This window comes from Palaemon carinicauda, chromosome 8, assembly GCF_036898095.1.
Source record: "Palaemon carinicauda isolate YSFRI2023 chromosome 8, ASM3689809v2, whole genome shotgun sequence".
Lineage (NCBI taxonomy): Eukaryota > Metazoa > Arthropoda > Malacostraca > Decapoda > Palaemonidae > Palaemon > Palaemon carinicauda.
The window spans coordinates 142,842,395-142,870,020 of NC_090732.1; the positions used below are offsets into that span (position 1 = coordinate 142,842,395).

The 27,626-nt window shown below is 38.5% G+C and overlaps 2 protein-coding genes across 2 annotated transcripts in view; one reads left to right on the plus strand and one right to left on the minus strand.

Annotated features, from left to right (window-relative positions):
- Positions 1-27,626, plus strand: part of Polr3A (RNA polymerase III subunit A) — a 342,849-nt gene that overhangs the window by 30,153 nt on the left and 285,070 nt on the right. The window lies entirely within an intron of this gene.
- On the minus strand, positions 775-27,132 carry LOC137645999 (28 kDa heat- and acid-stable phosphoprotein-like). Its single transcript, XM_068379129.1, has 5 exons — positions 26,986-27,132; positions 10,788-10,876; positions 7,891-8,135; positions 6,563-6,714; positions 775-2,893 (listed from the first exon to the last, which is right to left on the minus strand). The coding sequence occupies exons 1-5, from the start codon at positions 26,993-26,995 to the stop codon at positions 2,826-2,828; spliced, it is 564 nt and encodes a 187-aa protein (XP_068235230.1). The 5' UTR covers positions 26,996-27,132; the 3' UTR covers positions 775-2,825.

Genomic DNA, 27,626 nt, shown 5'->3' on the forward strand with positions numbered 1-27,626 from the left:
CAACTAACTTGCCCGACTGATATTTTGGGTAGGAGTCAAAGCTCCCTTTGGTCGAATTCCATAACACACATCTAAAATCACACCATATCTCCTTATTACAGTATAAATAATTACGGAAAAATGTCTCGATCCATATATCTTTCTGTTTTTTTTCTTTTATAAATTTCTGAATTCCTACATCATTTACTTTCTTTTCACAGATATCTTAGTATATTTCCTCAATATTTTATCGCTGATCTCATTTGTAACACTGTTAGCTGTAAACAGGATGACACAAAATTTCCAAAAAATACAGGAGTTACATTTCCATTGATGGACATCCTGCGCAGGATTGGCACGTAAGTGTGAACTGCATCTTTCATACAGTACTAAAAACTGGAATTGCCGAAACTTAATTGTACAAGGAACTAAATTTTCAGTATGTCACTCTCTCGGGAGCAGAAATATGTTTGCTTGGCATCAGAATTTTAAGTTTTTTGTTCATCATATGTATGTCTACTATAAGACTTCTTGTGTCAAAGGAAACAAACCAATATTTTCTTTACATTTCTGTATAATGAAAGATCCATTACCGAGGAGTTTTACAGGTATATCTTTTGCCAACTACCTATTGTGGAATTATTACCCAATCATACAATCACTTCACAATATTTTTTTTTTCTTTTTACACAAAATCACAGGGCTTTACTATTATTTAGAGTAGAAAAAAAAATCTGAAAATTATAACCACTTCAAAATGAATAAAGAATTTTTGGTTTCGAGTGAAATAGAAAATAAAGCAAACTTATGAAAAATTTATTCTGTTATCAGTAGCAAGACAAATAAACATGGAAATGTAGGTTACCATAGAGTAAGTATGCATGTATATCCGATGGTGACAAAGGGCGGATCCGCTGTCTCATAGTTTAGGGGTTAATAATTCAAGGATTGTTCAGTATTGCTGAGGACACGCCTATTTTAAAGGACAAAACGTTTATATACGAGTAGGAACAAAGCCTTTTTATTGTATATGTTACACAATACAACCCCATCACAAATAAGAGGGTATAGTAGATATGATGATTGATTACTAGATGAAAAATACCCACTTTTCTCAGGGACTTCATATCTATCAAGTTTTTCACATTTAATGGTATTATATAAATAAAATACAAAATGGGAAAATCACTTGTCAAATACAAGCATCATAAAACATGCAGCCAGCAAAGACACTTCCCTTGCAGTGTCTAGCAGAAGCTGTTGTGCAGCTCTTAACTCTTGTGATATGATACAGTCGGCTGATCTGAACATACAATTTAATGCAGGATATATAAAATAAAAAGATTCCATTCACTTGGACAAAGCTAAGAATGACATCAGGTAAAAGAAAATTGGGGTGCTATGTCAAAGCTTGTTTCACATAGACCAAACTGGTTGGGAAGAAGCTAAATGGTACCAGACAAAAATGTAATGCAAGGTATGTATGAGAGGTTAGAGTGCGAAGAAAAATGTCCTGTGATTTATCACCAGAAGTGGCCATATTCCTAAAAATATATTTGTTTCTGTAACTCTTACTCTTGTTTCCAAACCAATTTCAGTTCAAATAATACATGATACTGTATATGAACTTTGTCTGCAATTACAAATAGTAACCATAGTTATATAATTAAAACCAATCTTTTCTTACCAAACAATTCAAAATCACTATTAGAATCATCAAAGTAAATTTGTAACCATCATTGAAATCATAACAGTTGAATAATACATTTCAAATGGCCTTAGATTACAAAGCTTCATTTAGGAAATGGTTCACAGGATCAAGATATAAAAGTAAAATATAAAGGATATTTTATGGTCAGGTACAATTCACGTTGATGGATTTTTTATTACCAAAGATGTGTTCCTTTGAAATCCAGATTCTCAAACTGTGTATTTCTCTTTCATAATATAAATTTAAAATTTAAATAAAAATTTATATACCATGTCATCACGCATTCAATATTTATCAAACTTATGTAACACGGTGTGTGAAACCAATAAACTATAAAATTTCAACATGACCAAACATGAGAGGAAAGGGCAACATAACATGTCAAAATGTGAAGCACGAGTTTCAGAATGGCTTTAAGATTGTTTTAATTTGTAACAAATTCTCAAGGTTTGAAGACAATTTTCAATTTGGTTTCCATGACATGGTTACATTCTGTCAAACAGGAACTCGTTCCACTAATGACAGCTACAGTACAGTACCAACTATAAATGGCAGAGCAATAAAAAGGGCCCCATTTCTTATTTTCATACTAAGACAAAAAAAATCTATTTCATCCATGATATAACAAATGAAAAATGATATCCTCTCCATAATAACCACCTAGAATCATGCTAATCATTTTATAAACTTACTCTTACTGTAGAAAAATAGGCAATTGGAGAAAATATTCAATTTGAAGATGCTGGAACTAATTTGTCATTCTGTAATTAAAAATTTGACCATTCAATCACCACAACAGATATGTCCTGACTGTAAATACAAACAGAACATTTCCTGTATGGTTTTTGGACTTGTCAACATTAGAGAAAAAGTAAAGACAGAAATGATTTTCAAAAAAGCAGTATTCTAAATTGCCTAGAACCATCACTGGAGAGATTATGCTTACAATTGGCTTGATGAAAAATCAGAGAAATGTTCTTTCAATGAATACTACTGTACTGTTTACAACAGAAAATTGCCAAGGAAAATTTTTCTTCAAGAGTTATATTCTGCATAAAGCCAATTGCCTGTAGTGCTAAAAGTTAAAAGCTGTCATTCAAACATCTAAGGTGATACATCTATGGACTGAAAACGATCAACTCCTCTTCTTGTTTAGTGCCTTGGCAGTCTGCTCTCTCTTAGCCGCAGCAGCTTCCTCACGAGCTTAAATAAACAGGTATCATAATTATGAAATCTGAGATGATATAAAGGATATTGTACATACAAAAATTACTTACATAAAGGCATTTGCAAACTGCAAATATATTTGAATGAACAAGAGATTTACAATAAATAATCAGTAAGACAAATTAGGAAGTGAATTGAATTTTTCCCAACTATACAAACCTGAGGTTCTTTACGTAAGAGTTAAATTCAGCGCAAGCTGACATTCTGGCCATAAAAACTGAGCGAGGTGGCGGCCAACTCCCTAGCAGAAGTGGGAGGGTAGCAGGGATACTCCCGGTCCACTCGCTCACTCACTAGCTCAACCACTTTTGATTGCAAGCAGAAATTACTGGGGGAAGGTAATGGCTGGACAATTACATGTAAAACCTTCAGGTTTGCATAGTTAGGAAAAATATAAATCTAAATTTGCCATTTGTTACAACACGAATACAAATCCTCAATCTTTACATAGGAAACTCATCTATAAGTAGGTGGCAGTCCATTCAACTGGCTGAAAACTTGCCTCAGGATTGTCACATCCAAGCTTAGGAAAGCATGGGATAAGGATCCTGACAACTCATGAACCTGTTTGTTTGATAATACCAGAAAGGTCGATAGCCTGTACAACTAATCGCTCACTTCATTCCTAATCCTATCGCACACTTTACTGCTTATGAATAAAATCTTCAGTGCTTGCAACAAACTTCCATCAATTCCATATAAGCAAGTGAGAGTCGAGCCAAGACAGGAATGTGTGATGTCACCATGGTTATTCAATTTGTTTGTTAATGGAACTTTATGAGAGGTGAATGCTCAAGTGCTAGGTCGAGGATTGAAACTGACATATGAGAATGATCATGAGAGATAAATCAGTTGTTGTTTACAGATGATATTGTATTGGTTGCAGAATTGGAGAAGCTGTGTTGATTAGTGACAGTTTGGAAGTGTGGGAGAGAAGGAAATTGCGAGTTAATGTTTGTAAGACTGAGGTTATGAGATGCATGAGAAGGGAGGGTGGATTTAGATTGAATGTCATGTTGAATGGACAGTTACTTGAGGAAGTATACCAGTTTAAGTACTTGGGTTCTGTTGTTGGTGTAATGTATGTCAGAGAGTGAATGAAGGATGTAAAGTGTTGAGGGCAGTGAATATAATGTATTGGGTGCATTGAAGGGAATGGTAAAGAATAGAGGGTTAGGGATGAATGTAAAGTTATGTATGAGAAAGTGATTGTAACAACCGTGATTTATGGATCGGAGTTGTGAGGAATGAAAGTGACAAACCGAAATTTAATGTGTTCGAGATGAAGTGTCTGTGGAGTATGGCTGGTGTATCTAGATCGGATTGGGGTAGGAAAGAAGTAGTGAAGTTGCGAACAGGGGGCATAAATGAATTAGCAACTAGAGTGGATATGAATGTGTTGAGGTGGTTTGGCCATGTAGAGGGGATGGAAAATGGTTGTCTGCTTTAGGCGATGAATGCAAGAGTTGGTGATAGAAGTGCAAGAGGAAGGCAGTTTGGGAGGATGAATGGAATGAAGATAGTCCTAGGTGACATTACAGATGTGAGAGAGGCAAAAAGAGCATGCTAGGGATAGAAATGAAGGGCGAGCTATTGTGACTCACTTCACATAGGTCCTGGTACTATCTCAGGTCTCCTTGATGACTGCCGAGTTAGTGGCATTAGGGAGTCGGCATATAAAGCTTCGTTTGTGGTACAAAAAGGGGGAGGGTAGACTACGGCACCCTTGCGGTACCAATCAAACTCAGCCGAGTCTCGTCAGACAAAGAGGAATGATAAGAATAAAATCCCCTAATTTGTTTTTTGATGATGGCTACCTCACAAAATTAGAAGTGCCATGGTTGGAAGATAAATATATAACCACAGGCTTGTTATTAAACACTTCGAGATCCATGCAACCTCGCCCCTTCTCCAGGAGATTGAGGACTTGACCGAATATGTATTCATATGTGAACCAAGAAATATAGAGAACTTGCAAAATGGGGCTTACCTGCAGTCAACGGGAGCCAGTTAGTAGGGCCTCATATGTAACCCCCAGAGAGGAGATAAAGAAAAGAAAAGGCCAGTCATTCCCTTAGACGACCACTAATTGTCCTGTAAGGAGCTAAGAATGATAGACCACTTGCTGAACGGCCACACAGGGCCTAAAGAGAACGTGTCTAGGGACCTGTGTCACTCTTGTAGGTAGTAGGCGGTGAAGGTCGTCTGACACTACCTCATGTCCACTTGTAACACCTGCGATGCAGAAAAGTTCCTTTTGAACGTCAGGGAAGTGCCTATGCCCCTGACATCATGAGCTTTGGGTTGTCAGTCCAAATGATGAGGGAGGGAAGAGTGAGGGCATGGTCAAAAACCGGCCTGCTCCATAAGGAAATCTGGTTTTTCGTAAATTTCCTCTTAACCCTGCCCATACTGAAAAGCAGCTGATTATGGTGTTGGTGAGCTGCTCTTGTATGCTTGAATTAGCGCTCTCAGAGGATAGTCACAGTTGATCCATGTCAGCTTGAGGTAGCACCCTCACACGACATAGTAACAGTTGATCTCTGTCATCGGTTACCTCCCGTAGACTCGCAATTTGGAAGGGCCTGAACCTAGAGTCTTCTACGGCCAGATTTTGAGTCGGCGATAAATTTAGGGACAAAACCAAGAATAACCTGCCCCATGCCCTTGAATGGGCGATGTCATAGGAGAGACCATGCAACTCCCGGAACCTCTTTGCAGAGGCTGAGGGACAAGACAGAAAACCGTTTTGAGGGTCAAGTCACGATCTGATGCTCAACCCAAGGCTCTACTTGATCTCATTGCAAACGGCACACAGAGAACGTGCCTCTAAGAAAAGCTCCTTCAACATCAACAGAAGCATATGCCTCATCCTCACACCTGATAACAGTGAATGCTTCCAGGACTTCTTCCTACCAAAGCAGACCACTCAGGATAAGGGGAACCTGCAAACAGGAATGACCCTGATACAGACAGAGTATGGAAATCTACCAAAGACTTAGTGAAAAACATACCAAAAGGGTTCCTCTTTCTTGGAAACTTCCCCTTATGAAATATATCCCTGCCGCGTACCCTTCAAGGGCAAGAAAAACAAATCAAAAGCACAGCGACAGTTACAGTAGCAGCACTATACTGTACGAGTCTGTAATGGTGGCTTCGATAAAAATGGGTGGGGCTACTCACCCACTAATCATTAACCAACTACCTTGTTAAATGGGCTACTCACCCACTAATCATTAACCAACTATCTTGTTAACTGGGCTACTCTCCCACTAATCATTAACCAACTACCTTGTTAACTGGGCTACTCACCCACTAATCATTAACCAACTACCTTGTTAACTGGGCTACTCACCCACTAATCATTAACCAACTACCTTGTTAACTGGGCTACTCTCCCACTAATTAACCAACTACCTTGTTAACTGGGCTACTCACCCACTAATCATTAACCAACTACCTTGTTAACTGGGCTACTCACCCACTAATCATTAACCAACTACCTTGTTAACTATTTCAGTGGCTTTTCCAGCTCATGATGTTACTCTTATTTTATGACAAGGTGTGTATTCGCATGGGAACAAGAATACTATATGTTCTCAGTACTATACAAAAAATTTCATACAGAATGTGAAAAATCCTCACCAATCCTTTCATCTTCCCTCTTCTTTGCTGCTTCTTCTCTCTGCTGTTTGATAATAGCTAGACGTGCCAAATCAGCCCTAGCTTCCTCTGTTTTGCCTTCAGCGTGCATTTTTCGATAGTGAGCAGTGGCTCTTTGTTTTTCTATTTCTTCTCTGTTGAGATACAGTATTTAGTTAAAAACCGACACGAATTGGAGAACTATCTCCTCTTAATATCTGTTGAACCAACATTAATCTTAATTTTAAAACTAAAATACTGTAAAATTATAATTCTTGAAAGTACATTACAGTCAACTCTTGTTTGCATGTTTGGTATTCACAAATATTTTACAATGTGAAAACACTAAAATTGACAAAACATTTTCTTAACCATAAAAAATTGCCAACCAACAAGAGCCAAAATGAGAAATTAAAGTTGAAAAACACCAAATAAAGCTTAATATTAAAAAATGGAAATCAAAGCATGAAATATTTTATTAGAAATCAGCCAATAATATTATACAGCAATAAAAATTGCTAAAGAACACGCATTAAAATGTGATATTTAGTTTTACAAATCTCCAAATAAAGCCTAACATTAAAATGCACAAGTCAAAACATGAAAACTAGCATTAGAAAGCAACAAATAATACTGTATATCATTATATCAAAACTTGCCAAAGAACACAAGTCGTTATGTGAAACTTAAGAATTAGAAATTAGGAAATATGTTAGGAAATTATATTGATACTCTCACTTCCAACATCACCCTGAGATCAAATACAAGCCCAAAATAAAAACAATCATTAATTGCTGTTATTCATATGCACCTTAATACAACCAAAATTATTAAATGAAGATCAGATAACCCCTCCGCTACGACGACGTCAGGAAATGTCAAAACATGCTGGTAATACATACCGTGACATCGGAATACATCAACAATATTATATTAATATTATAAGCTAAGCTACGAAAGAGTATAGAACATGGTTGTATATCGCACAGTTCATACTCGAGAAGTTTCACTAAACTATCTCCTCCCTAATATTAGCCCCTTCTCCTCCTGTCACCAGCCAACTAACAAAGTTTTTGGGATTCTATCCTTTATTTCTGAATATGTAAGACCTATTTTGTTACCATACAATAATCACATTCACCACCCCTACCCCCACTCACTCTCTTAACGCCTCCTAGGCCATAATGCTGTTCCTTGTGCCCCAAATTTTATGATTTCAAATTGAATTTTATTCTTTGCAAAATTTAGTTTAGGTGCACATTTGGTATGCATGGCTGTTTCCATAAACTATTTAATCATGGATGTTGAGAATTGACTATAAAAAAACTTGCCTTTCACGACGAGACAGTTGTGGCTTCCCAGCCCCACTTGCAGTTGTGCTTATCTGAGTAACTTTCTTTGCTTTAGTAACTATACGATTGGGATTCTCAGTCTCAATTAAAGCAGAAACTCCTTTTGGTTTTGTTTCCTTCTGATCTTCCTCCTCCTCTTCACTCTCTGACTCCCCAGAGCTAGCACTTGACTTTCCTTCCTCTGCCTCTGCTTCCTCTTCACTATCTGTCTCACCTTGGGTTTTCTAAAAAGAAAAAGTTTATAGAATATGGAATCAAAGAGATGATCAACATACACACGGTAAAAGATTGTATCTTAACAGCATGAGCAATATGGTGGATCATGAAAATATTCAAATTTACCAATAACTTGTATAGATGGAGCAAACCTTCCCCACTCCAAATAACCATGAAAGCTTAAAATTAGATAAGGATTGGAAAGAACACTTATTGCCTTAAAATAACAGTCACTACACATATAGGCTATTTTAGTAATGTATGCGACTAAGAATTGTAATTTGCCACATTAAGTACATATTTAAGGGAAGCTAAAGAAATGAACAGGCAATGATAACCTTCACATAAGTAGTTACTTGAGAATGATGTGCGAGAGAAAATAAAAAAAATAAAAATAGTTGTAAAATAAATGTTATACACTAACTCACCACAAACAAGGTAGTGAAATCCTACAAAAGGGCTTGTTTTAAATTGGTTATTCATTTAAGAAAGATTAATGCACAAATTTTAAAAGTAATTTGTATTTTTCCTAGCTATATAAACCCAAGTCCTTTAGTAGGAGTCAGATTCTGGCTAAAGTTGGAAACGGCCAATGAAGAATTATCGAGGTTCTGGCAATAGCTAATGAGGAATTATCAAGGTTCTGGCAATAGCTAATGAGGAATTATCAAGGTTCTGGCAATAGCTAATGAGGAATTATCAAGGTTCTGGCAATAGCTAATGAGGAATTATCAAGGTTCTGGCAACAGCCAGTGAAGAATTATCGAGGCTCTGGCAACAGCCAGTGAAGAATTATCGAGGCTCTGGCAACGGCCAATGAAGAAATATCGAGGTTCTGGCAATGGCCAATAAAGAATTATAGAGGTTCTGGCAACGGGGAAGGAAGAATTATAGAGGGTCTGGCAATGGCCAATTTAGAATTGTCGAGGGTCTGGCAATGGCCAATGAAGAATTATCGAGGGTCTGGCAATGGCCAATGAAGGATTATCGAGGGTCTGGCAACGGCCAATGAAGGATTATCGAGGGTCTGGCAACGGCCAATGAAGGATTATCGAGGGTCTGGCAACGGCCAATGAAGGATTATCGAGGGTCTGGCAACGGCCAATGAAGGATTATCGAGGGTCTGGCAACGGCCAATGAAGGATTATCGAGGGTCTGGCAACGGCCAATGAAGGATTATCGAGGGTCTGGCAACGGCCAATGAAGGATTATCGAGGGTCTGGCAACGGCCAATGAAGGATTATCGAGGGTCTGGCAACGGCCAATGAAGGATTATCGAGGGTCTGGCAACGGCCAATGAAGGATTAACGAGGGTCTGGCAACGGCCAATGAAGAATTATCGAGGGTCTGGCAACGGCCAATGAAGGATTATCGTGGGTCTGGCAACGGCCTATGAAGAATTATCGTGGGTCTAGAAGAATTATCGAGGGTCTGGCAACGGCCTATGAAGAATTATCGTGGGTCTGGCAACGGCCTATGAAGAACTATCGAAGTTGCGGCAACTGCCACTCCCTATTTACTACTGGTACGGGTCTGACAGCACTCGAGAGCCTTAATTCGACTCTGCTGGTACTGGTGAGGTGGATACGGTGGAAAGCGAAACCCCCCCCCCCCCCACAGAGAGAGAGAGAGAGAGAATTTTTTTCTGAATGTCTCAAAGACTGTCTACTCCATACCTAACCAACTAAGATTGTCTACAACTGCATTCCATTTCCTTGGAATGAAATGTGGTTACAGGGTTACTACGTTGTCCTCTAACGATGAGTGCATGTTCACTGTCAACTGGCAGAAGGTTTGAGATACTTACTCCGCCTCTTGCTGACATGAGCCAGTATCATAGTGTTGTAGCTCATCGACACCACTGAGCGACCTTTCACTGTCTTGGAAATTGATCAGAGCTAGGTATGCTGCCTTAAGTTTTAGGATGTTTATATGGGCCCTCTTGTTTACTTCCTCTGTCCACAGACCTGAAGTGGAGTGAGTTAGAACGTGGAATATGGAATCTCTACTATGGGGTCATGGAGGTCTTTGAGTTTGCGAGTCTTTCCTAATAGAAGGGGATTTTGTTCATGGGGATCATTTCCTTGTGAGTTTGTGTCAACTTCTAGCCTTCGCTACTAACTGAAACACTATTACTCTCAGGGGGCGGGGAGCATAAGGGTGACTTTACCCAAGAACAACAACATGTACTTAAGATATGTAGCCTAATATGAGGAAAATTTCACTTTACATTCCTTACAAAGGGGCGACTACCAGAAGTCATGACCTTTGGATGAAGAGCACAAAGAATGAGGATCCACAAAGCTACTCATAAAAGACTTTCTACCCAATATTGTATGCCTGAGCTGGACTGCATGCCCACTCCAGTACAAGTCACACAGCAATCTCTAAGGACGAATAAAACTTATAAATATATACAGTACAGGTCAAATTTGCCATGCCAAGAGCACGTTTGTACTACTCTGCAACTGAAGTCAAAGTGGCTAATCAGTGAGCTGGAATGGGTGGAGGGGACAGGCTTCCATGGCACCAACCAGTAATTACCAACATGTTTACAAATTTTAACAGCTTTGTTTCCAGCTTTGGTAAAATCATAATGCTATTAAAGAAAGGTGATTTTTATTTGTGTAGGAACAACCATAAGAATTATTAAAACTTACTCTCCATTGCTTTTCCTTCTCCTCTTTCTTCTTTTGTTCCTCTAATGCCTCAAAGTTTGTGAACTGACGGCGTCCTCCCTTATGCTTTCCTAAAAATATAAAAATAAATGTCATTAAAAAGAAAACTTTACTAACACAATAAAATAAAATACAGTAGTATTATACAACAAACAACCAAGAGAGCTGAACTGTTAACCCTTTCATCCATTCATGTAGCTACAGTATATAGAAAATTGATTCAGCTTTCTAATACATTTTCAGTTTCTTTCTATCTTTATTCTTTAGTTAGTTACACAACGAAACATTAGCACGAGTACGTCGACACAACACCATTGCACCCATAAAAATGTTGGCACCATTAGCCTGACAGCGACTTTATCACAGCCAGGATCACCACAGGGTTAACATGGTATGAGGGAAGTTTAAGGTGCTAAAGATATTTCTCAACATAGTAATTGAAAATTTCAGCTACGATAAAGGGTAAACCCAATGTAAATAGCGTGGTTTGTATTTCGGTTTAGGGAACAAATAAATTTTTGAACATACTTATCAGCTGGTTATATAAGAATGGCTAGCGTTCCCGACGCCTCGGCAGAACTATTTAAAACTTGCGGCTAACGCAGGTATGTCAGGTGTGCACTAGCACCCTGGTGGACTACAGGTAGAACTACTCCCACTTCAGATTTTTCTTGCCCCTTGGTCTCTAGAGGGGAGGAGGGTGGGATTATAACTTATATAACCAGCGGGTAAGTATGTTCAAAAATTTATTTTATTATGAAAATATCATTTTTAAACATAAAACTTACCCGCTGGTTATATAAAAATGGCTGATTGACACCCTTGGTGGCAGGTCCAAGACAGCAATTTGATTGAAAATTCACTTAATAGTTACACACAACCAATATAAGCGGTTCGTACCTGATAAGGAAACAGACTGCAATGGTTCTCTGCCTCATTCAGTCTGCTATCCTTAAAAGATCCAGCAGTCCACCCAGGGGGCTGAAGATCTCTAGGAGCTGTCAAACGGTGCCATAACCTATAACATACAGGACCTCAACTAATACCCTTGTTCCGGGCGCTCTCAAAGAATAACATGACCACCTGACCAAATCAATAGATAGCGGAAGACTGTCGACCAGTCTACACATACAACCTTAAAAACAACAAAGTTCCAAGAAAAAGAAAAGAGTATTAGGTATTAGGGGAACGTAGTGGTAGATCCTTCACCTACTACCGCATTCGCAGCCACAAATGGACCCAAAGTGTAGCAGTCCTCGTAAAGAGTCTGAACATGTTTTAAGTAATGAGATGCAAACACAGACTTACTTCTACAAAAACTCGCATCTATTATGCTTTGCAGAGAACGATTCTGTTTAAAAGCCACTGAAGTAGCCACTGCTCTTACTTCGTGAGCCTTCACCTTGAGCAGCCTAAGATCTGCCTCATTACACTGTGAATAAGCTTCTCTAATTAAAAGCCTTATAAAAAAAGGAAAGAGCATTTTTTGACATAGGCTGCGAGGGCTTCTTGACTGCACACCAGAGCGCCTCCGAGTTGCCTCTCAAGCTCTTTGTTCTTTCTAGATATATCCTTAAAGCTCTAACAGGACATAGCACTTTCTCTATCTCATTGCCCACTATGTCATAAAGATTAGTAATTTCAAAAGATTTGGGCCATGGCCGAGAAGGAAGTTCATTCTTAGCCAGAAAACCCTGCTGCAAAGAACATATTGCTTTTCCGTTTCTGAATCCAATGTTCTTGCTCAAAGCATGGAGCTCACTGACTCTTTTGGCTGTTGCCAAGCTCACCAAGAAAAGGGTCTTCAAAGTCATATCTTTAAAAGTAGCCAAGTGCAGAGGCTCGAACCTGCCACTCATAAGGAATCTAAGTACCACATCCAAGTTCCAAGCTGGTGATACCTGATGACATCTCTCAGACGTTTCAAAAGATCTAAGTAGGTCTTGTAAATCTTTATTGTTGGAGAGATCCAGATTTCTATGTCTGAAAACAGTTGCCAGCATACTTCTGTATCCTTTAATCGTCGGGACCGAGAAGTCACGCTTATTCCTCAGATCTAAAAGGAAGTCGGCAATCTGTGCTAAAGAGGTATTGGCTGAAGAAACCGAGTTAGCTCTACACCATTCTCTGAATACCTCCCATTTGGATTGATATACTCTAATGGTAGAGGTTCTCCTTGCTCTTGCAATAGCCTTGGCTGCCTCCTTCGAAAAACCTCTAGATCTTGCGAGTCTTTCAATAGTCTGAAGGCAGTCAGACGTAGAGCTCGGAGGTTTTGGTGATTTCTTGCCAAATGGGGTTGTCTGAGAAGATCTGCTCTTAACGGGAGGCTTCTCGGCACGTCCACTACCCACTCCAGTATCTCCCGGAACCAGACCCTCGACGGCCAAAAAGGAGCAATTAGAGTCATCCTGGTCCCCTTGTGAGATACTGTACAAACTTTTGCACTACTTTGTATAGGATCTTGAAGGGTGGAAACGCATAAACATCCATGTGCGTCCAATCCAGCAGAAACGCGTCTATGTGAGCTGCCTTGGCATCCGGTACTGGAGAGCAATACGTTCTCAGTCTCTATGTTTTGGAGGTTGCAAAGAGATCTATGAGAGGGCGACCCCATAATCGCCACAGCTTCTTGCAAACCTCCAGATGTAGCATTCATTCTGTGGACAGAACTTGGTCCCTCCTGCTGAGCCTGTCCGCACTCACATTCTTGGCTCCTTGAATGAATCGAGTCAATAAAAGAATCCTCCTTTCCTTTGCCCAAAGGCGTAGAGATTTCGCTAACTCGTACAGAGACTCCGAGTGGGTCCCCCCTGCTTCGCTTTGTATGCTAGGGCCGTGGTATTGTCCGAATTGACCTGTACCACCTTGTCCAAGACCAGGCCCTCGAATCCTTTGAGGGCTAAGTGCACCACTAAGAGCTCCTTCTGATTGATATGAAGAGCCTTCTGTTCTTTTGTCCAACGCCCGGAGATCTCCCTTCTCTCCAATGTTGCTCCCCACCCCAAATTTGAGGCATCTGAGAACAACACGAGGTCTGGGTTCCTCTGCTCCAACGAGAGACCCTCGTTGAGTTTGCGAGCATTGTTCCACCATTGAAGATGTGATTTGATCGTATTCGTAACGGGAATACTCTCCTTGTCGAGACTGTCTCCCCTTTTCCCATGAGCATTGAGGTGGAATTGAAGGGGGCGCAGGTGAAACCTTCCCAGAGATACAAACTTCTCTAGAGACGAGAGGGTTCCCAGAAGACTCATCCATTCCCTTACCGTAGTGACTTTTTTCTCCAAAAAGACTCCCAGCCTTAGAAGGGCTGACTGAACTCTTGCAGGGGACGGAAAAGCCTGAAAATCCTGACTCCGAATCTCCATCCCCAAATAAAGGATCTTCTGTTATGGAGTCAACTGTGACTTCTTTGAACTCACTAGAAGTCCCAATTCTTTTGTCAAATCCAGGGTCAACTGAAGATCCTTCAAATAGCGCTCGACCGAGGGAGCTCTTATCATCCAATCGTCCAAGTACAGGGAGGCTCTGATGCCCCTCGAGTGCAGCATGCTCGCCACATTCATCATTAATTTTGTAAAAATCAGAGGAGCTGTGCAGAGGCCAAAACAAAGCTCGAAACTGGAAGACGTTTTCCCTGTACAGTATACGAACCTCAGATAAGGTCTGCATGCTTGGATGTATCGGAACATGAAAATAAGCGTCCTGGAGGTCCAATGATACCAGCCAGTCGCCTCTCCATAGTGAATTTGAGTTCTGGACGTAGTGGTTGAGGGCGCTCACATCCAGAACCGGTCTCCATTCCTCTGAACTCTTGGGGACTAGGAACAAGTGGTTGTAAAACCCTGGAGACTCCAAATCCTGCACCCTTTCTATCGCTCTCTTTTTGAGTAGAAGCGACACTTGCAAGTGCATGGCCTGCCTCTTTGGTCCTCTCTTGTACTTGGGCGAAAGATCCACCGGATCTGCGACTAAAGGAGGCTTTAATACAAACGGAATTTTGTATCCTTCCTTTAGAAGACGTACCGACCAAGGATCCGCTCCCTTCTTCTCCCAAGCCTGCCAGAAGTTGTTCAGCCTGGCTCCCACTGCTTGAAGGGGAGAGCAGTCAGACCCTCCTCTGGCTTGAAAGTACTTCTCCCTGTAGATTTACCCCAAAAGGGCTGAGCAGAATGAGAATAAGACGCTCCTTCCTTAGTTCTACGAGAAGAGAAGGACGTAGGCAAAACCTTACAGGCTGTTTTAGTAACCAAATCCTGAGTAGCCTTCTGAGTCAGAATTGCAGCCACTTCCTTAACTAAATCCTGCGGAAATAGAGCCGAAGATATGGGCGCAAAAAGCAACTACGATCTTTGACATGGAGTGACACCCTCAGAGAGGAAACAACATAAAGTACCTCTTTTCTTTATAACTCCTGCAGTAAACAAAGCGGCCAGCTCATTAGAACCATCCCTGACTGCTCTGTCCATACAAGACATAAGTTGGATAAGACTACTTGTGTCCGTGTCCTTCATCTCGGCCACTTTTCTGCTCAAGGCTCCCAGTGACCAGTCCAGTAAATTAAATACCTCATATGCTCTAAACAATCCTTTTAGGAGGTGGTCAAACTCCGACATTGACCACCACCACTGTAGTCTTTCTCATGGCCATGCGACGGGAAGAATCCACCAGATTTGAGAAGTCTCCCTGCGCAGACGCCGGAGCTCCCAAACCTAAGACCTCTCCCGTCTCATACCAAACGTTCGATTTAGAGGCTAACTTAGCTGGTGGAAAAGCAAAGCATGTCTTGCCCATAGCTTTTCTTGTATCCATCCATGCTCCCATTAATTTCAATGCTCTCTTAGAAGAGCGGGAAAGCACCATTCTTGTGTAAAAAGAAGTCTTCACTGTCTTGCCCAAGATAAACTCAGGAGGAGGAGATCGAGGAGTAACTGGTGCAAAATTGTCTGGAAATAATTCCGAGAAGACTAGCACTAACTTTTTGAAATCCACCACATGTTGAGGTGGTTTCTCCTCCTCTCCTTCCGAGATATCCTCCAACTGTTCCTCATGAGAGAGAACCTCATCCTGATCTTCTAATTCAGAGATTGGGACTGCATTTTGACCCAAACGTTGAACCTCCTGTGCAGGTGCAACAGTGTCGACATGGGCGCGCTTGCGTTGTTCCATATCCGTTTCCAATTTACAGTCCCTTGACTTGCGTTTGCTGTCACGATTGATTCTATAATGGGATGCGTCTGGCTGGCGCCACTCTGCCATCTCCCATTTTCGAGGAATCATGTTATACCTCCAAGGTGATATGATATTTGTTACTTCCCTCATTTTATTGCCATCTTGACTATCCCAGTGCTGTTGCCATTTATTACAAACCAATTTCTTGATGTAAGGTAGGAAATCATTACAGGGAATGGGATACCTCCTTGGTAGCAACTCGGATGCAGCATTCTTCACCAGTAAATCTGCCTTCTCATTCCCAGACACACCTACATGTGCTGGAACCCAACAAAATCGAACTGTTATACCTCTCCGTCCAATAATAAAAAGCCATTCTAAAATCTTTAAAACTAGAGGGTTACTAGAATTAAAAACTTCTAAAGCATGAAAAACACTCCTTGCATCACTAAAAATTGTAAAATTACCCTCCTTTTCCAAAGCTATTTTCTCAATAGCGGTAAGTATGCCATACAGTTCGGCAGTAAATATGGAAGCTGCTAGAGGAATTGCACCTCTACAATTAAAATCATTATTATGTACTCCAAATTCAATGCCAGCATCAGATTTGGAGCCATCAGTATATATAAAAGTCGATCCCCTATGTTCTTCAACATGTTCCATAAAAAGAGACCTGGATTCTAAGTCAGTCATATTCTTCTTAACTCCAATAAAATATTTACAAAAAGATATGTCAGGTAATTTCCATGGAGGCGTTGATGATACCTTGAATGGAAGCACCTTAATTCTAATTATATCCAGATTGTTTAATAATTGTTTCACCCGAAACCCAAAAGGTTGAGGAGATTTTGGGTGCAACTCAAAGTAGGTTGAGTGCCTTACAAGGCTTGCAGTCTGAAAGGCTGATGAATTTGGGAGTCTTTGCAATCTAAACTAATACCGAATAATAGAGGACATTCGGTAAAGGTCTAGAGGCAACTCCCCAGCATCCACAAGGAGACTAGTGATAGGTGAGGTTCTAAAGGCTCCTGTGGACAATCTTATACTAGCATGCTGTATAGAATCTAATATTTTTAACCAGCTTGGGGTAGCTGAGGAGTATATTTCGCATCCATAACTAATTTTGGAAAAAATCAAGGCCTTGTATAATTTTAAAATTGTATTGCAGTCTGCCCCCCATGATGTATGGGACAATACTTTTAAAAGATTCATAGCTTCAAGATATTTAGCTTTTAATGCTTTTAAGTGAGAAACCCATGTAAGCCTACAATCAAATATCAACCCTAAAAATTTTGTTTCACTTGCACATGGGATCCGTTGACCTTTGATGTATATACCCGGGACTGGATGTACTCCCCGGATACGACAGAAATGGACAATTTTAGTTTTACTTGTCGAGAACTTAAATCCATTCATATCGGCCCAATGGATAATTTTATCAATAGTGTGTTGTATTTTTCTCACTTTCAACAGTGGTGGTGGGTTTGGCGTGAATTTGCCTGCAATCTCTTTTACTTTCCTCCATACACAAGATGGTGGTGTTCTACTATTAATGGAGGAAACAAAAGCCACCCAAATTTGACGTCTAGCTTCTTTCATGGCACGGCGGAACTGTGCTCTACACTTTTTGTACGTTATTAAATTTTCATCCGTACGGTATCTACGCAATCTAGTCAGAGATTTTCTGGTGGCTCTGTGCAAGGCTGTTAATTCTGAAGACCACCGTGGGACTGGTCGTCTTTTGAATAGTCCTGTGGTTTTGGGAATCGAATTGATTCCTGCTCTATGGAGAGTTCCATTCAGTAGGTCTATGACATCATCAATACTTTCAAACTGTTCTGCATTCCCTTGGATTTCACTTAGCTCACAAAATTTAACCCAGTCTGCCTTGTCAAGATTCCATCATGGCAATCTTTGTAAAGGCGGACCCTTGCTGGTGTTTATAATGATTGGTGCATGATCACTAGTATGCCAATCATCTAATGTCCTCCAATCAAAATCAAGAAGGCAGTTAGAGCTTGCAATTGAAAGGTCAATGCATGACAAGGTACCTGTCTGAACATGGAAGTGTGTGGGCTCTCCTGTATTAAGGAGTCCCATATCCTCATTCTCCACAATTGATGAGACAATATCACCCCATAAAGGATGTCTACCATTCATAACTCCCAGTAAGAGAAATGGTTGAGCGAATTGTTGAATGACCTCTGCTAAATCATCATATAAAATATTATCATTTGGAGTTAAGTAGAGAGAGCATATTGTATATTTTCTTCCTATATCAATTTGTACAACCACTGCCTGCAGGGTTGTACATATAGACATAGGTATTTGGGGAACATCTCGACGAACGTACACGAGACTTCCACCATGGCTCCCTGCTTGATGATTATATGGTGTACTATAGCTAACATACTCTCGAGGACTAGGAGTGTTAGCATCAAGCATACTTTCCTGTAGACATAGAATTATGGGGGAATGTTCATGAATTAGGAGCTCAAGTTCTTCAAATTTCGCCCTTAAACCCTGACAGTTCCATTGCAAAATTGAGGAGAAAACTATGGATTATTTCTGGAAGACATCTTGGATGAGGTCTTCCCATTAGCAGTTTTTAATCTAACATTATTACCTGTAAGTTTCTTCAGAGATGGTCTTGCTATGTTGGGTTTTACGTTGGTGTTTTTCTTTGTATCCTTTTCATCTATTTGTTGAGGGGGATGGTGGACCTCAACTTGAATTTCTGATTTATTTAAATTGTCTTCTGGTTGATCGGCAACATCAACAGACAAAACATCATATTTATTTGACGTCATAAGTCTAATATTTCTTATGGAAGGGGGTGAGAGAGATGGAGGTCTCTCTCTTTTACGATTAATAGGTTGTGAGTTACCAGGTTTTTGTACCTTCCCCACTACAGGTACACCTGATAACTTGGTGTCAGGTGGAATCTCCATTAAATCAGGCAAGGATATGGCCTGGGAGAGGTTAGTACTATCCTTTGTAATGGGGGACAAAGGTTTGATAGTGGTGGGCAATGTCTTTTTGTTGATACTCAATGATAAATCTTTAGGAGGAGATGTTCTTGTCTTATGCAGCACTTTATCAATAGATGGTGAATTCCTTTTTCGAGAACTACCTACAGTAGTAGGTGGGTGAGATGATTCCCGAGGAACTTTTTCTCCTGTTTTTAATATCTTTGCATATGTATTAGATTTATTTAATAATCTCTTGGCATGCCTCATGCTTACATGTTCAATAATTGATTTATTGAGGGCAGCCTCTTCTAACTTATAAAACTGGCAGCTCCTATCATTAGATTTATCAGAGTTACAGTTTAAGCACCTTGCCTCAAGTGTACATTCCCCATGGTAAATATTGGAGCAAGTATTACAAATTTTTTCATTATTGCAAACTTTGGAAGGATGTCCAAATTTAAAACAATTATAACATTGCAGTGGCTTCTGCTTAAAAGGTTGAACTCTAATCCTTTCATTTTCTATGTCTATGTGGAAAGGTACATCAGCATCCTGGAAAGTAAGAACAACCATTGATGTTCCAGGTACTTTATGTACTTTCCACACTGATAGAGGACACATAGTCAATATCTCCTCTTCGGTAAATTTATACAGATCCCTATTAAAAACCACTCCCCTTCCATAGCTAAAGTTTAGATGGGGTTTGATGTCCAATTTTATATCAACATTTACTGTCTTCAAATTGGACAGTATAACAGACTGTGTGTATGACTTGACCTTTATCAAGTAACTTTTCTTCCCGAATCGAGATATATCTCCAGGTGCGACTGTACCTACTTTCCTCTGAAGAAATTTGCAGATCTTGAAATAATTTTCCGTATCTCCTATAGATTGAGCATGAAGCCACATTGGTGGTTTTGGCTTTCTTTGGAATGGCATATATACCTCTATATCTTTAGCAACCCAGTCTGTAGATTCCTTTCGCCATTCGACTTAACTTCTCCCCTGGGTCCGGGAGCTCGACAGAGGTCTAAGGCTAGGATAACGACAGGGCCGAATAGAAGCACTCTCCACTGAATAAAATTCACTGCACAATTTATCACTAAAAAATTTGCACTTTACTCTTTGGCACAAAGATAGTTTCATAATTACCTGAAAACCAAAGTATACGCTCTATCAAACGAAATGAACTCCGTAGGAAGAGACTTATAATATTGTCAATGGACAATTGTCTGTTTATACTCTTTGAATGGGAATGCAAAAGTACCGAATCCCATATAAATGTAACAAAATATTAAATATCAAATATTACCTTCATAGATATATTAATAAATTAAAATAAACCCTTAAATTAAGGGGTTCCAATAAAAGACGAATCATCACTCGCACCATTGGAATAGCTATAAATAATATACAAACAATTTTAGTATTCTAAAAACCACCAAGGAAACAAAGATACATAGAATCGTGTGCTACATCGATTGTAAAGAATACTGCATCGTATAAAATAAACTGAACTATAACTTCCTTTAATCTCTGACTAAGAAAAAAATACTGAAAGGACCAATCAATTGCAAAATAAAATGTTCCTTTAATATAGTACAACTTTAAACTTGAGAAGTAAGAAGAATGTACTATTCATAAAATCGCTACAATATATTGTAATATCGTAACAATACTGACTACTGCGTAACAAAAATAAACTGAACGCTAGTTAATCTTTGCAAACAGATTGAAGATTATCTAAAGAAAACTATTAAAAGGATAAAATATTCTCAAAATAATTCTTTTAATTTAATTTATAACTTAATACTTTAAAAGCATATTCACTTATATTCTTTGTAAAAAGCAAGACAGACTTTTAGCCTATGGAAGAGGCTGTGACGTCATCAATGGACGAAATCTTTACATTTTGCCCCTATGCTTTCGTGAGGTTTAAAATAGGTTGAAAAACCTTCTAACCCTACATTTTAAGTTATAAATACGTGATCACAGATCAAATAAAACAAATATGCGAAAGCCAAAACTCAAAACCGTTAATACATCACCAAATAACGTCCAAACAGAGTAAGAAAACGAGACAATTTCCAATAGAACAGCCAGCTATGGCCGCAGGAAAAATCTGAATTAGTTGAGTATAGTTCTACCTGTAGTACCGCGAGTGCGCTGAGGTACACCTGGCATATCTGCGCTAAGCTGCACGTGAAATTTTTAATTTCCTGCCGAGGCGTCAGGGACTTTAGCCATTATATAACCAGCGGGTAAGTTTTATATTTAAAATGGGCTGGCCTTCCCTAAAAATAAAGTAATAATCGGACCTTTGAGGCATTATTTCGGTTATTTTTTAATTTCACATTAGTAAAGATAGCTTTACACTGAACAGAGAGCAATTCCATCATAATCAATTGCTGACATAAATGAAATTACACCAAATTTCGAAGTCTTTATGTGACGGTGGATAAGTTGAAACTGAAGGGGAAGGTAGAAAAAAAAAAAAAGGCTATTGTAAAAAGACATCCGGGAACTTAAGAAGTACTTGAAAGCGGTTAACCCTTTTACCCCAATGGACGTACTGGTACATTTCACAAAATTCAACCCTTAACCCCCATGGACGTAGCGGTACGTCCTTGCAAAAATCTGCTATTGCATTTTTTTTTTTTTTTTTTGCATATTTTTGATAACTTAAAGAGAAACTTCAGGCATTTTCCAAAATAATGAGATCAACCTGACTTCTCTATGACAAAAATTAAGGATGTCAACTGAATCAAAAAAAAAAAAAAAAATTTTAAATGTGCTTGAAAAAGAAAAACGCCTGGGGGTTAAGGGTTGGAAAGTGCCAAATAGCATTGGAGGTAAGAGGGTTAATTAGTTTGAAAACCCACACAACAGATTCGTCATTGTAAATGCACAGAAAGCTCCCCAAACCCATTGGAACCGAGCAAGCGCAACAGATGTAAACAATGAACAGAGTGAAAAACATACTTTCACATTTTAATCGATCGATACGTAACTTATTATGCCCCAGCCCTTATTAAACATACATAGAAAAATACCAAACTACCCAGCACTCGTCCATTTCTAAAAGCAAGTTCCAGTTTCGCTAGTAGTTAAAGTGAGCTCCAGTTTCGCTAGTAGTTAAAGTATCATACATTTACCGGACCTACATAAAATTTATTCTAAGATTTGGAATTTACCACTGGTTGAAAATGAAATTTAACCTGGCCAGACAGTACTAAATTGGATCCTTCTCTCTCATTACGGTTCATTTTCCCTATGCCTACATATACACTGAATAGCCTGGCCTATTTCCCTGTCCTCATACACCTAACAACACAGATTACCTATCAATTTTTCTTCTCTCAAGGGGTTAACTACTGTATTGTAATTGTTCAGTGGCTACTTTCCTCTTGGTAAGGGTAGAAGAGACACTTTAGCTATGGTAAGCAGCTCTTCTAGGAAAAGGACACTCCAAAATTGAACCATTGTTCTTTAGTCTTGGGTAGTGCCATAGCCTGTAACATGGTCTTCCACTGTCTTGGATTAGAGTTTTCTTGCTTGAGGGTACACTCAGGCACACTACCTTATTTCTCTTCCTCTTGTTTTGTTAAAGTTTTTATAGTTTATATAGGAAATTTTTATTTCATGGTGTTACTGTTCTTAAAATATTCTATTTTTTCTTTTTACTTTCATCACTGGGTTATTTATAGCATATCCTGCTTTTCCAACTAGGGTTGTAGCTTAGCGAGTAATAGTAGTAGTAATAATAATAATAATAATTGCTTTTATAAACCAAACAACACCCTACTTAGTGTTGGGGGAGCCTTTGTATAACAGCAGCCAGTTCCTCACACGTTCATTAAAAATGGACATCAACTGGTGCTATTATAGTATGCTATCTACCGTCGAATTTCTATTATAGTATGCTATCTACCGTCGAGTTTCTACTATAGTATGGTATCTACCACAAAGTATGTTATCTACCCTCAATGTTAATCCTCCTGTTTGATGAGGATTATCAAACAGATTACTTACCACCAGTATGTTATCCTCATTGGACTTTAATGATAGTTTAATAATATTTATTGGCTGGACAACATGGGTGCATAATCATAAGCAGTTTGTAGGGAAACTTTTTATTACTAATTATTCAAAGCTCATCATACAACAATGTTACAAGTTAATCAAATGAAAAATCAAATATTACAAAACTGAAAGAAAATAATCTATGAAAAATATTCAATCAAAAATTTATTCTACTGCTGCTTGTAAACATATCTTACATAATTCAAGAAAGCAGGAAATACATCTTCGCCTTTTCTCAGAACTTTCCAATTGAAACCACCACACTACACACACCACACTACACACTTCCAGACACATTAAACCAATCAGTGACAGTATCAGGTGATTTTCCAGTTAATTGTAAAGTAGTGTTAATTGGGGTCTCATTAACAAAATAATGACCAATTCCAAAATTTCAGAAAGGGGTAGTAGATAGCAAAATCGGCGGTAGATAGCATACAAGTGAACCCTCGCTACTTCGCGGTTCGACCATCGCGGATTCACCACTTCGCGGATTTTTTTCATAACCCATGTATATACATATATCGCGGATTTTCCGGAAATATCGAAAATACCGCGATGTGACCGATGGTGCGAGATTGGAGAAAGGAAGGAAAATTGAATCATGATCGATTTTCAATATAAATGAAACTTTGAGGAGCAACAAAGATATCATTTGTTAGAGATAGAGAGAGGTAAGGAATGGGAGGTAGTGAAAAGTAGCCCCCCCCCCCCCACACACACACACACACACACACACACACACACACACACACACACACACACACACAGAGAGAGAGAGAAAGAGAGAGAGAGAGAAGAGAGAGAGAGAGAGAGAGAGAGAGAGAGAGAGAGAGAGAGAGAGAGAGAGAGAGAGAGAGAGAGAGAGGAGGTTAAATGTAATAACCAAAAAAATTTTATAGGTTATAACACATTGGTGCTAATGTAATATCAACTGTATACTGTAGACGGTTTGAATAAGTTGAGAAATGGTATAAATGATACTTTGTTAGTGTATTCGTACACACTCAAGAGCGGCAGCTAGATGACAGCTGATCTAATCACAGCCAAAAGTAAAACAAAAAGAAGTCAACAATACTCGATTTTTAAAACACACCCGAAATTTAAAAACAAAAGTACACGCTTTCTTAATGTGCAATTAACTATTTAAAGAGTGGAAATTTTCTAGAATAAAATTATATTTCCCAAAAAATAGTGGTTTGCTGATGAAATCGGATGCCGTATTTTTAGCTATGATTGAAATGGATGTAGACTCGGCCTAATTTTTTCGTTTCGTATTTAATTGACACTAAGAAAACTAATTTTAGTTTCTTCATCTAAATGTAAGTATTGTATAACACGAAGAGAGAGAGAGAGAGAGAGAGAATGAATCAGCTGTTGTAATCAAATGGCGTGTTTTTGTTTCGTGAGAATTTCATCACCACGACTATAACAACAACATACTGTACTGAACTTTACAGTATTATACAGACTACTGTAATATGATAAAGTAAAATATTTGTAATCTATTTTATATGAAATGGGGCTTTTTTTTGTTTGTTTAAAATATACATTTACGTATGTAAAACAACTCTCTCTCTCTCTCTCTCTCTCTCTCTCTCTCTCTCTCTCTCTCTCTCTCTCTCTCTCTCTCTCTCTCTCTCGTAGATTGTTTTCCTGCTTTGCTACGTATGTATGATTTTATATAGATACGGTAAATAATATTTGTAATAACATATTTTATAAAAGCTTTTACTATAATATCATTATTTATCACTTTCATCATGGCGTTAAATTCCTTAGTTTGTTAACTGAACGTACGTTATGACGCCGTCGTTTCAGGCGGCGTCATAAAGAAAAAAATTTCATTTGGAAGTCCTAAGAAAAATTAAGTAAAACATTAGTAATAACCAAATCAACATACTGTACTGAATGATCAATATAATTGATGCAAAAACTAACCTATACATAGATGTGTAAATGCTTTTGTTTCTTCATTATAATCAGAGATAAACGTAAACAAAACATTGGTTGCCATTTTTTATCGTGCTTTTTAGGTGTTTAGGAAACGCATGATATAAAATCGCCTTTAATATTTGTGCCTGTTTTAGTTTAGGGTGCTGTAGTACATGCATTAAGTGTTCTGTACATTAAAGGGTGGTTTGTTAACAGTACTGCGTACAAGGGAAGGTTTTAAAAGTCCGAATATACATGTTAAATAAATAGGTAAATATGATGTCACTACTTCGCGGAATTTCACCTATCGCGGCCGCGTCTGGAACCTATCTACCGCGATAAACAAGGGTTCACTGTATAATAGCACCCATCAACTAACCTAAACTTTCGGTTTCATTGTAGTGAATTACATGGCAATGTAACCTAGGAAAAAAACTACTATTTCTAATAGAAAAAATAACGCTCTTCGAAAATGACACTCGTTCCCGTCACAAATTAATAGTTTCAGAAATATATATACATCTATATCCTCCAATAATGGGGGACCCCCAGTGGGAACTCGGGGTTTTGGGTGGGGAAAACATACTGGGGAATCGATATATAAACATAAAACAAGCCTTTTCTTCTCTATACATTACCTTCTTGAAATTATAATAACCGGAGGAAAATACAAAACAGTATATCTGGATAAACTTTGGAGGCGCTGTTACAAAGATTGTGTCATGAAAAAATACAGTAACCAGTGCTGCCAACGTCGGATGTAGATTAAATGTTATGTTGTGACCTGTCATACTACTAGGCTAGGTTAGGTGGGTTTGTTAGGTTCTGTGCCCTTTTTGTACTTTTTATATATTGAGTAAAACTTATATGGAGACATTATTTAATATATGGAAATATCTATCATTACTATCTTTAGTAATGTCAACGTGCCGTTGGTAACTCTGTGTACCATACGTCAACGTTGGTAACACTGTGTATTATTGGTAACGTTGCTAATGTTATCGTTCGTTCGTAAGAGAAGTGACACCGTGCATCTCAAAGTTATCCGTAATTGGTTGATTTGTTTGTTTCCAATTGAAATGAACATCAAATTCTCTTAATTCACGTCATTTACTATAGGAAAACAATTATATTTAGTTTCCCCAGTATGATTTCCCCACCCAAAACCCCGAGTTCCCACTGGGGGTCCCCCATTATCGTAGGATATAGATGTATATATATTTCTGAAACTATTCATTTGCGACGGAAACGAGTATTTTTTTCTATAAGAAACAGTAGTTTTTTTCCTAGGTTACATTACCATGTAATTCACTACAAAAATACCAAACTTTCCCCCTAACCTAACCTACAAGCAGTGTCCTTACCTACTTATCTAACAGGGGGGGCTAACCTCCCAGCGACCCCCTTACACTGACGTATTCTAATTTAGACATAATAATACATATAGGTGGCCATTATCATACTTAAACCCCAATGAATTAATGCTAAACATAATGCAACTAGACATTTTCCAATCCGACCCCACCCCGATGTGGCTAAATAAGTGCTGTTGGGGGTAGGATGAATGCCTAGATGTTCTTTTTCATGTATGACCAATATGGCTCTTGAGATTTTGTTGAAGATACATTGGTTCCTCCACTCGATTGATTAATTTTAATTCGATAACTACGTTATTTCACACATGAAATCAACCTACCTACCTTATCGTAGGGCCGTAAAAAAAAAAAGAAAAAAACTATATAGTAGAAAATCCATGGTAGGAAATGAAAATAAGTAATCCCTGTCCTACTAGTGGCAAAGATATGTCTCAGCTGCTATCAGCATTACAGATGGAACAATAACAATCAAGTCTGGTATGTCACAGATTAGCAGTCTAGGTCAATGGGTAGGCAGCCAGAAAAACATGCATGGCAGATTCGTTTCCCCATTCATTAACTCAACAATAAATTCTAAATATTTCATGCTATGAAGCACCCTAGTCCAAATCCTTCAACAAATTTAAAAATTCACTTTACCCTTGGGCATCTTGATAAGACTTTGGTTAAGTGTAGTAGAGTTACAGCAGCGCGGTCGCTGATGAAGAGACAAGTAGACAACTGAAAGTCTGAAAGACACAGTACGTGTGTTGTTAAAGAAGTTGAAGCTTCGTGCAATCGTCCATATTGAAAAGGGAAAATGGTTGTGCCAGTCCAGTTTTATTCCAAATGTATAAAAAGTATTTTAGATTATAGATATATTTATATTATTAATTCACTCTCCCATATTTTTAATTTTAATCATCTTTAACTTCGCAGAAACTTAAAGATATTTTATCATAATAGAGTTTTAGATAAATAAACTTTGTATTACCTTCTTGTTATGCTCACATCGTTCCATTAGTTAACCACCTTTTAGAGAATGTTTTGCATGGTTCATTTTCCTCTTATAGTGTTTTTTCTCACATAATAATTTAATATAACCATTTATGTTTTACATATATATTCTTCATTCACTATGGCTGGAGTCTTAGTAAAGAAGTATTAAAAATAGCAATGTGACATAAAACCATAAAATGTTATAAAGCAGCAAATTTCATGGTATAAATTCTGTTTAATATGGAGTATAGTCTTTAGGCTGAATTCTTTACTTATTTATTTTCTTTACTTTAAGAGCAGGT

Bases quoted from the DNA above. Each gene is read 5' to 3' on its own strand.
- LOC137645999 (XM_068379129.1), bottom strand. The intron at 8,136-10,787 runs GTAAGTTTTAAT...TTTTCTTTTTAG, and splicing joins AGAAGGAAAAGCAATGGAGA to AAAACCCAAGGTGAGACAGA. The intron at 6,715-7,890 runs GCAAGTTTTTTT...GTATCTCAACAG, and splicing joins CAACTGTCTCGTCGTGAAAG to AGAAGAAATAGAAAAACAAA.